The 13,341-nt window shown below is 47.2% G+C and overlaps 2 protein-coding genes across 2 annotated transcripts in view; both read right to left on the minus strand.

Moving 5' to 3' along the window:
* The window catches only part of LOC119577704 (spore wall protein 2-like), a 42,839-nt gene extending 34,513 nt beyond the window's left edge, over nt 1-8,326 (minus strand). The window contains exons 1-4 of the mRNA XM_037925259.1: nt 8,278-8,326; nt 7,952-8,118; nt 7,564-7,571; nt 5,880-5,978 (exon numbers count right to left, since the gene is read on the minus strand). Coding sequence (XP_037781187.1) covers nt 5,880-5,978; nt 7,564-7,571; nt 7,952-8,118; nt 8,278-8,326 — 323 coding nt within the window. The remainder of the gene's footprint in view (nt 1-5,879; nt 5,979-7,563; nt 7,572-7,951; nt 8,119-8,277) is intronic.
* A 1,918-nt stretch (nt 8,327-10,244) lies between these two features.
* LOC119577706 lies at nt 10,245-13,083 on the minus strand. Its single transcript, XM_037925260.1, has 5 exons — nt 12,633-13,083; nt 12,332-12,531; nt 12,080-12,206; nt 10,543-12,033; nt 10,245-10,492 (listed from the first exon to the last, which is right to left on the minus strand). Exons 1-5 carry the CDS (start codon nt 13,081-13,083, stop codon nt 10,245-10,247), a joined length of 2,517 nt encoding a protein of 838 aa, XP_037781188.1.
* Nucleotides 13,084-13,341: the final 258 nt, after the last annotated feature.

Below are 13,341 nucleotides of genomic sequence, written 5' to 3' on the forward strand. Positions count from 1 at the left end.
AGAGAGAGAGAGAGCGAGAGCGAGCGAGAGAGAGCGAGAGAGAGAGAGAGGAGGGGGAGCGAGAGAGCGAGAGAGAGAGAGAGAGAGAGTAAGAGGGGTTACCTGGAAACCGCTGTCACTCCCGCACGAGGCAGGCAGGTATCCGATGCAAAAGGTCCATTATCCCTCCTCTCGCGTCGAGCCTCATGGGGATCAGAGGAAACAATAGGTCAGTTAATCTTCGTTTGGACCGAGCTTTTGTGACGCCATGTTTATTTTGACTTTTACGGAGTCGAGCCCCTGTTATTGTTCAAGTGAATAAGCGGAGGGTAAGGAGGGAGGGAAGAAGGGAAGGGGAGGGGTGGGGAGGGAAGGAGGGGAGGGGAAGGTAAGGAAGGAGGGGAGGCAGAAGAGAGGGGAGGGGAGGGTAAGGAAGGAAGGAGGGGAGGAGAGGGAGGGAGGGAGGGAAAGAAGAAAGGAGGGCGAGACAGGGCGGTTTGAAAAGGATAATTCCTCCCCTTTTTTCTCATATGGTCTCTTTCCCTTCTCAGTTCCTTTCTCTCTCTCCCTCTCTGTTTCCTTCCCGCATTGTCTCCCTCCCTCCCATTCCCCCTCCCTCCCCCCTCCCGCCCTCCCACCTTCCTTCCTACCTTCTCTTCCTCCCTCTCTTTCTCCCTCTCTTTCCCCCTCCCTCCCGCCCTCCTTTCATGCGCTCCTTCCTACTGGAGGGGCTGCTGGACGTAGAGAGAGAGAGGGGATGAGAGAGAGAAGAGAGAGGAGGAGAGAGGGGAAGAGAGAGGAGAGAGAGAGAGAAGAGAAGAGAGAGAGAGAGAGAGAGAGTTCCTGCTCACGTGTTTCTACCAACCACAAACGAGTCCCACCGGAAGGGTAACGGAAATCTCTCTCTCTCTCTCTCTCTCTCTCTCTCTCTCTCTCTCTCTCTCTCTCTCTCTCACTCACTCACCACTCAACTCACAATCACGCACTAATTCGCTCACTCACAGTCAATCAATCAATCAATCATTCACCCACTCACAGAGAGAAAGAGAAAGAGAAAGAGAAAGAGAAAGAGGAAGAGAGAGAGAGAAAGAGAGAGATTAAAAGAGAGAGAGAGAGAAAGAGAGAGAGAAAGAGAGAGAGCGAGAGAGAGAGAGAGGGAAGGATTATGATTTGATTTGATAAATATATTACGTCCAGTGGAGAGAGAGAGAGAGAGAGAGAGAGAGAGAGAGAGGTAGTGAGGGAGGCAGAGAGAGAGAAGGAATGATACAGAGAGAGGGAGAGGGAAGGAGTGAGAGGAAGTGAGAGTAAGAATCCGAAAACGATTAGTTATTAAGCCTAAGAGAATGTCATTTCCAAGAGGCCGGAAGATGAATCCCAGTCATGTCCCGGGATTTTCAATCATTCTCTGCCGTTTCTTCCTTACTTTCCTCATTCTCTTTGTTTCTCTGTCTTTGCTGGTTTTTGTTCTCCCCTTTTGGTTTGCGTGGTTTTTGTTGTTTGGGACGTCTGTTGTCTGTCTGTTGTCGTTGTCGTCTGTCTGTCTCTTCGTTTGTCGTTTGTCTGTCGTTGTCTGTTTGTTTTGTTTTGTCTGTTCTTCGTTTTTTGTTTGTCTGTCTGTCTGTCTGTTCGTCTGTCTGTCTGTCTCTTCGTCTGTCTGTCTACGTCTCTCTGTCTCTCTTTTGTTTGCCTTCTCTTTTCTTCTCTTCTCTGCTCTCATCTGCTCTGCTCTCCTTTTCTCTTGCTTTCTCGTCTCTTCCCTTTTCCTCTTCTCTTCTCTTCCTATCTCTTATCTTCAATTCTCTCCTCTCCCCTCTCCTCTTCCCATCCTTTCTCGTCTCCCCCTTTTCCCTTCCCCTCCTTCCTCTCTTTCTTTCCTTTCTCCTCTCTTCTCTTCTTCTTTCCTCTCATCTTCTCACTTTTCTCATCTCTCCCCTTCTCTTTCCCTTATTCCCTCTTTCTTTCGCAGCCGAGGTGATTTCCCAGGGGTCCCCCCCCCCCCCCGCCTCCCCCGTGCCTCCCTCGGAAAAGGGGAATTGAGGGGAGATCCTTCAAAGGTAAAAATAAAGAGGTTTGGTATAGGGGAGGAGGAGGAAGGAGAGGAGGTAGGAGGAGAGGGGGAAAAAAAAAAAGGGGGGGGGGGGGAAGGAGGAAAAAGGGAAAAAAAAAAAAAGAAGGGAAAGGGAGAGAGAAAAGGGAAAAGGGGAGGGGGAGAAGAGAAAGGGGGGGAAAAGAAAAAAGGGGAAAGGAAGGGGAGGGGCGAAAAAGAGAAAAAAGGGGAGAGAGAAAGGGAAAGGGAGAAAAAAAGGAGAGAGAGAAAAAGGGGAAAAGAGAAAAAAAAGGAGAAAAAAAGAGAAAAAGAGAAAAAAGAGAAAGAAAGAGGGAGAGAGAGAGAAGGGGGAGGAGAGAGAGGGGGAGAGAGAGAGGGGGGGGGAGAGAGAGAGAGGGGGAGGAAAGAAGAGAAAAAAAAAAAGTAAAAAAGGAGAGAGGGGGGAAGGGGAGGAGAGAGAGACAGAAAAACAGAGAAAGAGAAAGAGAGCGAGAGGAGAGGAGAGAGAGAGAGAGGGGAGGAGGAGAGCAGGGGAGAGAGAGAGAGAGGGATGAGAGACAGAGGGGGGAAGGAAAGGGGAAAGAGAAGAGAGGAGAGAGAGAGAGAGAAAAAGGGAAAAAAAAAGGGGAAGAAAGAGAGAGAGAGGAGGGAGAGAAGAGGGAGGGAAAAGGAAAAGAGGAGAGAGAGAGGAGCAAAGAAGAGGGGAGAGAGAGAGAAGAGAGAGAGGGGAGGGAGAGAGGGGGGGGGAGGAAAAGAGAGAGGGAGGAGAGAGAGAGGGAGGGGGCGAGAAAGAAAAAGAAAAAAGGAGAGAAGCGGGGAGAGAGGAGGGGAGGAGGGGAGAGAGAAGGAAGGAAAGAGAAAAGAGGGAGAGCGAGAGAGAGAAACGAGAGAGGGGGAGAGAGAAAAGGAGGGGGGAGAGAGAGAGAGAGAGAGGCGGAGAGAGAGAGAGGGGGAGAGGGGAGAGAGAGAGGAGACCCCGAGAGGAGAGAGAGAGAGAGGGAGAGAGAGGGGAAAGAGAGGGGAAGGGGAGAGAGAGAGGAGAGAGGACCCAGAGCGGGGAAAAGGAGAGAGGAAGAGAGAGAGAAGTGGGAAAGAGAGAGAGAGAGAGAGAGAGGGGGGAGAGAAAGAGAAAAAAGAGAAAAAAAGAGAGAGAGAGAGAGAGACAAAGGACAGATTGAATGAAACTTGGATGTATGTGAAGTGAATTCCCCAGTCACGGGATCTTTAAAGTTCGGCGTAAAATTGATTATGATTAAGTTTACGACGACAGTTTCCTTTCCGTTTCGTATAATTTTGGGTTTGTTAAGTCTGAGTGAAATCTAATCAAAGTTTACGATAAAGTCAGGGATTTACCCGATATGTTACAAATGGAATTATTTTTATCATTGTTATCATTTTTTTTTTTCATCTTTATCCTTATCATTTTCAATTTTTGAAAGATGGAAAAGAGGGGGGAGGAGGCCCAAAAAGGGGGGAGGGAGAGAGAAGGGGAAGGAGGGTTGGGGGGGATGGAGAGGGTAGAAAAGGGGAGGGGGAGAGAAAGGGGGAAATGAGGGTGAGGGGGGGAGAGAAAGGGGGAAAGGGGGGGAGAGAGGGAGAGAGAAGGGAGAAGTGAGGGAGAGGGAGAGAGAAGGGAGAAGTGAGGGAGAGGGGGGAGAGAAGGGGAAAAAGTGAGGGAGAGGGAGAGGGGGAAGGGGTTGGGAAATGAGGGAGAGGGAGAGGAAGGGAAAAAAGTTTAGGGAGGGGAGAGAGAAAGGGGGAATGGGTAGAGGGAGAGAGAAGGGAGAAGTGAGGGAGAGGGAGAGAGAAGGGGGAAGGGAGGGAGAGGGGGGAGAGGGAAAGGGGGAAAAGGGGGGGAGAGGGGGAGAGAGAAGGGGAAGGGAGGGGGAGGGAGAGAGAAAGGAAGAATTGAGGGAAAAGGGAGAAGAAGGGGTTTAAGTGAGGGGGAGGGGGGAGAGAAGGGGGAAATTTGGGGAGGGGAGAGAAAGGGAAGTGAGGGAGAAGGAGAGGGGAGAAAGGGGGGGAGAAGGGAAAAAGGAGGAGAGGGGAAAAGGGAGAAAGAAAATGAGGGAAAAGGGGAGAGAGAAGGAGAAGTGAGGGGGAGGGAAGAGAAGGGAGAAGGGGAAAAAGGGGGGGAGGGAGAGGGGGAGAGAAGGGGGGAAGTGAGGGAGGGGGGAGAGAGAAGTGGGGGAATGAGGGAGAGGGAGAGAAGGAAAAAAGTGAGGGAGAGGGAGAAAAGGGAAAGGGTTTTTAAGTTTTTGGGGAGAGGAGAGAGAAGGGGGAAGTGAGGGAGAGGGAGGGGAGAGAGAAAAGGAGAAGTGGGGAGAGGGAGAGAAAAAGGAAGGGAATGGGGGGAGAGGGGAGAGGGAAAGGGGAAGTTAGGGGGAGGGAGAGAGAAGGGAGAATTTAGGGGGGAGGGAAAAAGGGAGAAGGAGGGGGAAGGGAGGAAAAGAGAAGGGGAAGGGGTGAGGGTGAGGGAGAGGGGGGAATGGGAAAATGGACGATGGTAGAGGGAGGAGAAGGGGGGGAGGAGAGAGGGAAGGGGGAGGGGGCAGGAGGGAAAAAGAAAAAAAAGCGAGTTTAGGGAAAAAAAGGGTAAAGAGAAAGAAAGAGAGAGAGAGAGAAAAAAGAGATAACACAAACAAAAGCCTTCGATGATAATATTGTCCCTCCAAGAAAAAAAAAAAAAAAAATTGAGGAAAAATTACACAGACATCTATCGCATGAGGGAGGGTGGGCGGCGCGAGCGTGTGGGCGGCGGGGCGACATTTATGATACTTTAGGGCGTTTGTCAGTCCTGGGAGGTTTTCCCCCCCCCCCCCCTGTTTTGGGGGGGTGGGGGGTTGGGATGGGGTCGAGGGGGGAAAGGGGGGGGGGCGGGGGGGAGGGGAGGGGGATAGGGGGAGGTCTATTGTCTTGTCCTGTCTTGTCTCTTCCTATTTATTTCTTTTTTTTTTTCTTTCTCGTTTTCTTTTTGTTTCCCCTTTTTTCTCTTTGTTATCGAAAAGGGTTTCCTTTTGGTGTTTTTTCCTTCTCTCTCTTTTTTTTTTTTCTCTCTCTCTTCTCTCTCCTCTCCTCTCTCTCTCCTTCTCTCTCTCTTCCCCTCTCCTTTCTCTCTCTCTCTCTCTCTTTCCCACCCACCCCACACATATGTATATCTGTCTATAGATAAATAAATTATAATGTGTTTTGGTTTTGTGGTGTGGTGGGTTTGTGACACTTTTTTGTATGGGATTTGTATTTTCTCCTGTTTTTCTGGGGGGAATTTTTTTCCGGCCCCTCGTAAAACCCATCATCTGCTTTTTTAATTTTTCCCATTCGTGACCTTTTAAAACCCCCCCCCCCCCTTCTCTCTGTCCCTCTCTCTCGCGTCCTTCACCACACGACACACTTTCCTTAACGCTGTACCCCATCCCCCCCAAATTTGGTCTCTCCTCCTCCCTTTTTATCCCTCTCTCCTTTTCCCCTCTTTTCTCCCCTCTCTTCTCTCTTTTTCTCCTCTCTCCCCCTTTTCTCCCCCAACCCTCCCCTTACCCTCGCCCTAGCCGTTATTTTTTTCCCTTACTCTTCCTCCCCTTTCCCCATCTTTTTTTCCTCCTCCTCCCCTCCTCCCCCCTCCCTCCTCCCCTCCTCCCCCCTCCTCCCTCCCCTTTTTCCCCCCTCCCCCCTTCCTCCCTCCTCCCTCCCCCCCTCCCTCCCTCCTCCCTCCTCCCTCTTCTCGCATAGCCCCGAAGGAAAAAGAAAAAAAAGAAAAAAGAAAAAAAAAACGCGCATAAACAAGCGTCTCCTTGTTCGCACGGATGTTCTGCGGTCTTCACGGATTCCTGAAGGTTGGAGGAGCGCGTCTTACATATCACAGGAGCTTTCTTGGAAGGCGTTGGTCGACTTCTGCTGCTCCTCCGTCGTGGCTTCTCCAACAACTCGGAGACGGGAACGGCGCCTGTTGGTGCTGTTGTTATTTATCGGTTGTTGTGTTCGTGTGAGGGCGGGAGGGAGGGAGGGAGGGAGGGAGGGAGGGCGGGAGGGAGGGAGGGAGGGAGGGAGGGAGGGAGGGAAGGAGGGAGGGAGGGAAGGAAGGAGGGAGGGAGGGAGGGAGGGAGGGAGGGAAGGAGGGAGGGAGGGAAGGAAGGAAGGAGAGAGAAAGAGATAGAGACAGAGACTGAGAGATAGAGTGTGTATATGTGTATTTATGTATGTATGTATGGATGGATCTCTACATACATGGGTGTATGTAGCCTGTATATTTATATCCGTATACCTATACATAGAAATATGTGAACATACGCACATGTGTATATACATACAAACTTACACAAACACATGCCTGTGTGCTTACCCAGAGCGTTCACTCCCACCACTTGAGTTAAGGGAGTATTTGTTTAGATTGCTATCTGAGAGTGGTTTTCAGCTGGCTTTCGCATGGCTTTCAGGTAGCTTTTGGTTACGTCGCGCGACCAGAGGTAACCTGCGTGCCTCTCGAAGGAATTTGGCAGTCTCTTTTCCTTTTTTTCTATTATTATTATTATTATTCGTATTTTCACGTTTCCATTCACTCGTTTCCCCATTCTTATTTTGTATTTTTTTTTCCCACACCTGTCTCCGTATTTCCCCCCGATTTCATTCATGAGTCTCGTTCGCGTTTCCATTCATAATTTCGCGAGGTCATTCATAGATTTCATTCATGCGTCGCGTGATCTCCATCCGGGCGAGTCACTGTGTAGGGGTTATCTGTCTCTTTCCCCTAGTTTGCGGGGCCGTAGGAGCCAACGAGACCTAAGCCTCCGGCCTCCTGTTTCGGCACAGAGTAATTGTCATTGGCGTAGTCTTGTGCACTATTACATTTGGTAGCGTCTTTTAGCAAGAAGAAATAAAATATGTGAAAGTCATTTGCCCAAAGCATTCACCAAAAATATAGAAGATTAAAAGCTTGTATAATGAATGAAACGTAAAATTAAATAATCAGAGTAAAATTAAACTTAAATGAAAACGTTAAAATAAATTAAATAAATTAGAGAACTTTACTGTTATCAATCAGGTTTTTATATTCACTTCCATCATTCATTTGTAATATACTTAACGTATTTTATCATTCCCATTTGAAGCCTTTTGGAAAAACGAAACGAAAGTCAAAACTCAAAAACCATTATTATTAAAATTAAACACAAAAGAAAAGAATAAACCTCCGAAAAAAATAAAAGTTACAGCAAAAATACATTTATAAAAAAGGGGCAATCTTAAATAAAACGTATAAAAAACAATACCTCTTAATGCTGCAGACTCACTGTATGATTCCATGAAAGTCACGTAAATTAAAACAAAGCACAAATAAAATGATGAAATCAGAAAAGAATGGCGGCTATCTGAAGGATAGCCGACCGTGGTCAATGAGCCGATGCCTGTGCGCAACTCAAGCAAGGTGGTTGACCCCACCTTATTTATACAAACAAGGTCGTGCGCCAGGAGATGTTCGCGCATCTAGACTCATTTCCTCGTTAAACATCGTCTGCCTTCTCTAAATGTTTCTATAAAAATACAAATTTATCTGAAGATTGCCGTAAATTTTAGAAAATTAAAGGAGGTTTAATGAAGAAAAATATACATAAAACAATATAAACACTAAAAGAAGGGAACCAATAAACATAAATTTAAATAGACGATAAAAATTGTTTCCGTGGGCTAGCTGAGGGGTTTGGCGCCAAATGCCCGTTGAAGATTTTCCCTCTGCCTTGTCCGTCGCCATCTTGGGCGCCATCTTGTTATCCCGTATCTACGAGGGTGACCCACTGACGTTATCCCTCGCAGGCCTCGAGGGGGACATCGTGACGTCGTTGCCTCGATTAGCTTGGGCCAAATCTCCTAAAAAACTAAAAAATGTCCAGGGCGTCTCCATCCTCCACCTGCAGCGCCTCCGTCAGGCGGTACCTTCTGCAGCGTCGCCGTCAGCGTCTCCGTCAGGATCCTCACGCCCTGGTCCACACTTGTAATATTGGTCGCGGGGACAATTTGTGGGGGTTTAGAATGATGCTGAGCGGGTGTGGGTTGCCAAAAGGAGCAGTAGGAGCGGCAGCTCACTACAACCCCTCCCCCACCTAGTAGAGCGAAGTCCACGACGTCTCATATGGCTGGTCCTCGAAGTCCAACTGCCCCTACTAGCGAGATCTGCTCACATCCTCTGCTGGGGTGTTCTAGGGCGACTCGGTTAGATCACAGGGACATCGTGAGACGACGGTGACGAAGCTCTCCCTGACCTTCCTCTCCATGGTAGTGGCTATGATCTCCTCCCGACAGTCTTAACATCGATCTTGCTGCCTCGAGATGCTGCTGTCAGTACAGTAGTCTCCACTGACGGGTGATAACTCCAACATCTCCACCGTCATCACAGGTACTGCAGCACCCTCATCTCCAACCACTCACACAGGTTCTCGACACTTATTCATCAACTTCCATCTCAGGTTTCTTCCACAGGATTCACAGACCAGGACAGGGTGTGGTTACATGCTCATACATCTGGAATGAGAGAAATCCCCTCCCAAACCCCATTGGAGTTGCGCAGGCTTAATGAGATAGATGACAGTGAACAGGAAAATAGTTGTTGACAAAGCAGCGTATTGTTTATCCGTTTTATTAAGATTGCCCGAGGAGGTATAAATGGCTTGGCTTCAGACGTAATTGGCATTATTTAATATCGTTTACAACACATAAAAAACTAAGATGATTTAAAACAAAACGTTTAAAACTAAAACATAACACATTACATTAGATACAGGCTGCAAGTAGCATTACACCTGGTTCAGCATCGTCATCCAAAAGTGGATCCACAAAATCAGGACTATATTCATCATACAATTCTGGGTAAGTGATTTCACCCAAAACTTTAAAAGGTTTCAAGTCATTAATGTGGTATTGCTTCTCATTAAAAGGTTGGTAGATATCTTTCAGCAAAAAAGTAACAGGACGATTTTCTTTTTGATGCTTGCAGGCCCTGACCAGCGCGGATTTTGCAGTTTATCTACCCAGCTTACGAACTCGATTCTTATATAAGACGAGATCTCCTTCAGCTAATGCCTTTGGTTTGGCAGACCGTTTATCATAATCCCGTGTCCACTGTTCCCTTGCGGTTCTTGTAGTCTCAAGGGCTACCTTACGAGCTATATTGAGAGCATTATAAAAGGTTCTAGATGACTCTGAATTGTAGACAAGATCGTTGGTTAGTCCAACAGGAAAATGGCCATGATGACCTGTCATCAAGTATAAAGGCTGATCTCCTGTACTACGATGAATGGCGCTGTTAAGAGCCAGCCTCACCTGAGGGATCAGCTGCTCCCATCGTGTAGGTGTTATATTTGCTAGGGATGCGATTGCATCCTTAACTACTCTATTTGTTCTTTCTATCATCCCATTAGCTTGAGGATGATAAGCAGTTGTCAAGGTTGTCTTTATCTGCAGTAGTCGGCAGCATTCCTTAAACAGTCGATTGTTAAATTCAGATCCCCCATCAGTTTGTATAAGGCGAGGAGGACCAAATATCGTGATAAATTCTCGGAACATCGCATCAGCCACATGGTCGGCTTCCTTTGTTTTCAATGGAACGATTTGGACATAACGAGTTAAATGATCAATGATGGTCAGACAGTAACGATAACCAGCCTCAGATCTCCCTAGCTCAATTAAATCTGCACTTATTTTCTCAAGAGGAACTGAGACATCTGGCGGTTTTGCAAGAGGAGCCTTTCTTGGGCTTCCTTTTCGTCGCTGGCAGTCTTCACAGGCTGCAACATATTCCTTGACGTCACGAAGCATGTTTGGGAAATAAAACATGTCCTTAAGTTTGACAAACGTCCTAAATACACCAGGGTGAGCGGCAATTGGAGAGGAGTGGGCTAATTTTAATGCACTCCTCCGAAGTTGTCGAGGAACCACAAGTTGGCTCACAATTCGATCAGGTAAATTTCTCACATGATACAAAACACCATTCTGGAGTTCAAACTCTTCCAGAGGGCGCGGAGGTTTTCTGTGAGGAACTGCTTCCTCTTCCAGATAAGCAATGATTTCGTGCCACATCGGATCCTTCAGTTGTTCTGATCTCATGGTCTTTGGGTCTGGATCTGATATACTTACAACTGAAATATTTCGACTTAACATATCTGGAATATGGTGTGCGGTACCAGGCTTGTACAGAATGTTAAACGAATAGCCAGACAGTTCATATGCCCACCTAGACATCCTTGGGGACTTCGTTTTCTTTGGGGAAAACGTACACAAGTGGTCGATGGTCAGTATACACAGTGAATTTGCGACCATACACATAAGGGTCAAATGCCCGGACGCTTTCGATAACGGCCAGAGCTTCTGCGTCAGTAGCGGAATATCGAGTCTCTGGTCCTCTCAACTTTCGACTGAAGTAGGCTATGGTATGGGGCTTGTTCTCACTATCTCTCTGCATTAATGCAGCACCAATGGCAACTTGTGATGCATCAGTGTGTATCTCAAATGGGAGATCAAAGTCGGCTTACGTAAAATCGGGGCATTCATCAAAGCATCTTTCAAAGATTGAAACGCTCTCTGACACTCATCTGTCCATTTGAATCTAGTATCTTTCTTGATAAGCTGGGTCAAGGGTGCAGCTACTTTAGCATAATCAGGAACATGCTTTCTGAAGAATCCTGTAGCTCCTAAGAATCTTCTTACTCCCTTGACTGTTTTTGGGGCTGGCATCTCCGCAATTGCTCGAACTTTGTCAGGATCAGGGAGAATACCTTCAGGAGTAACTCGGAATCCTAAGAACCTGAAGTTCTGCACAACGAATTCACATTTGTTAACATTTAGCTTCAATCCAGCAGAGTCTAATAGATCCAGTGTTTCTTTCAGATGACACAGATGTTCATCAAAGTTCTTACTGTAGACAACAATGTCATCTAAGTAAGCTAATGTATGTCGGCCGAGAACTGGGCTAAGAATGGCATTCATAGTTCGCTGAAAAGTTGTTGGTGCCGTAGACAAACCAAATGGCATACGTCGCCACTGAAAAAGGCGATACCCATCGCTAAATGCCGTCTTTGGCCTATCTTCAGGTGCCACAGGGATACTCCAGTAAGCACTCCTACTGTCAAGTAGTGAAAAGACTGCTGTCTCTCTAAGCTCATCCACCAGCTCATCAATCCTTGGCAAAGGATAGGTGTCAGCTATTGTCACAGAGTTCAGCCGACGATAATCTACACAGAAGCGAACGGTTCCATCCTTTTTTTTAACAAGCACTACGGGTGAGAGCCAGGGTGACATGCTTGGTTCAATCACACCAGCCTCAAGCATGGCATCACACTCCTCGCGTATCTGTTGCTTAGCTGCTTCAGGTAGTCGCCATTGACGTGTACATAAAGGCTGAGTCTCATGTGTAGGTATACGGTGCTGTACATCTGGCACAGTGCCAATAGAGAACTTATCTGAGCTAAAAAGACGTGGATAATTAGCCAATAGTGCCAAAATACCTTCACATTGCATGTGTGATAAATGCCTCAAATCTGGGCCATTTTCTTGATCGTCTGTTGCCATAGTTACCGATGCAATATCTGGAGGATCATCTAAGCTTATCTCAGGAAAAACAACAAAGTCACCTTCATCATAGCCGAAATCTAATTGGCCATAGGCTACATCAAAATCATCATCCTCGAATCTAAAGTCTGGATCAGAGGCATCACCTTCCTTCTTGAATTCCTCAGGTAAAAGTTCAGCATCAGTAGAGTTATCCTTGAACTGCTCCTCAACAGGATAAGATCCTTCAGGTGATTGCTTCAGCTCCACCACAGTGCAAAGTGCTCCAGTGGCCACGTGTGTACCATTGTGTAGGTGTATGGGACGACCTCCTCCATTCACTACCCATACAGAAGCAATTCCATTCTCAGGCACAACTACCGTTCTAGGAATGACAACTTTGTCAGTGGCTGCTTCTAGAAGCACTTCCTTACCATTGAAAGTCTGAGGCACAGTAACCAAAACAATAACGACCACTACGAGGAGGACATAAGGTGGTTCTCCTGAGGGCTAACTTCTGACAGTGATTCTTAGGAGTGAATTCGGCTACAGCAGTGATACCTAAAGTCGTCCCAACAGCATAAGTTATAGGAAGGATTATCCCTTGAAGCTTCAGGTAATCTCTTCGTGGAGTATGATTATGTACCAACTGGTAACAGAACCTTTGCAGAAAATCCATACCAATAAGAACATCCCCTGGAAAAAATCTATACCCTCCACCAAACACAATCTGTGACAACACCTTCGGGTTCTCCTGCCATTACCAACAAATACATCAACATCCCACTCAGATGTAGCCTCGAAGAGCCGGCCTGAAACTCCTCGAAGACCACGTCCCTCATGGTAAATTCTTTTTGGGGTCATTGTTTGTGAAGCACCCATTTTTAGCAGAGTAACTTCAGATCCGGTATCAATAAAAGCTGTAACATCTACTCCTCCAACACGGATCTTCACTAGAGGTCTCCCGCATGGCCCTTGAGCAGAAATCTCAGTAATTTCAGATATTGTCTGGACCGCAGCCTCTGTCAACTGTCGTTCTCCTTTGTTTGAAATCTGGTGGTCCTCGGAAGCTGACCTTTCTTGGGCTCCTTTGGTACCCAGAGGTGAGTGGAGCTCCTCCTCTCTGGCCATTCTGAAAGGGGCACTCTCGTCGAACATGTCCTTCTCTTTGACATCCCCAGCAAAGATTGTCGATCGCTGATTTCTTGGTGATATGCACGAGGTTGGTCACGAGAGATCTCTGCAATACCAGGTCTACGTGGTTCAGCAGGAAGTTTAGGAGGTTCATCATGGCTAGACACTCCTACTCTGGCATTCCATAGCCGTTGTGAAGCTTCAACAAGTGACTGAACCGAATCACCTTCTTTAAGAGCGAGAAGCTCTCTTGCCAGTGGCAATCCTTGTAAAAATACCCTTCGAATTAACTCCTCAGGGCTACCTATTGCTTCTCGGTGATCTCGATAGCCTTGATACACCATTCCCTCGAGTATTGCATAAAAATCAAGAGGAGCCTGCCCTGCAAGCATGCGCACTTCATACAATAGAGTGAAAAGTCAGAAGCTGAGCACGTTCCCTAAACTTTTGTCGCAGCTTTTGTTTAAAATCTACCCACGAAAAGATATCATCGAAAAAAAGGCGAGTTGATTATCAACTCAGCCTGTCCTCTGCAGTGTGCTCTTGCAGCTCGAATCAGAGCTTCATCAGTGGCAGGCTTGACTGCATTTTCAAGCTGCCTAATCCAGCCTTCGACTTCTTGATTTCTGCGAAGTGGCTGGGAAGCTGGG

The sequence above is a fragment of the Penaeus monodon genome, chromosome 10 (genome assembly GCF_015228065.2).
Source record: "Penaeus monodon isolate SGIC_2016 chromosome 10, NSTDA_Pmon_1, whole genome shotgun sequence".
NCBI lineage: Eukaryota > Metazoa > Arthropoda > Malacostraca > Decapoda > Penaeidae > Penaeus > Penaeus monodon.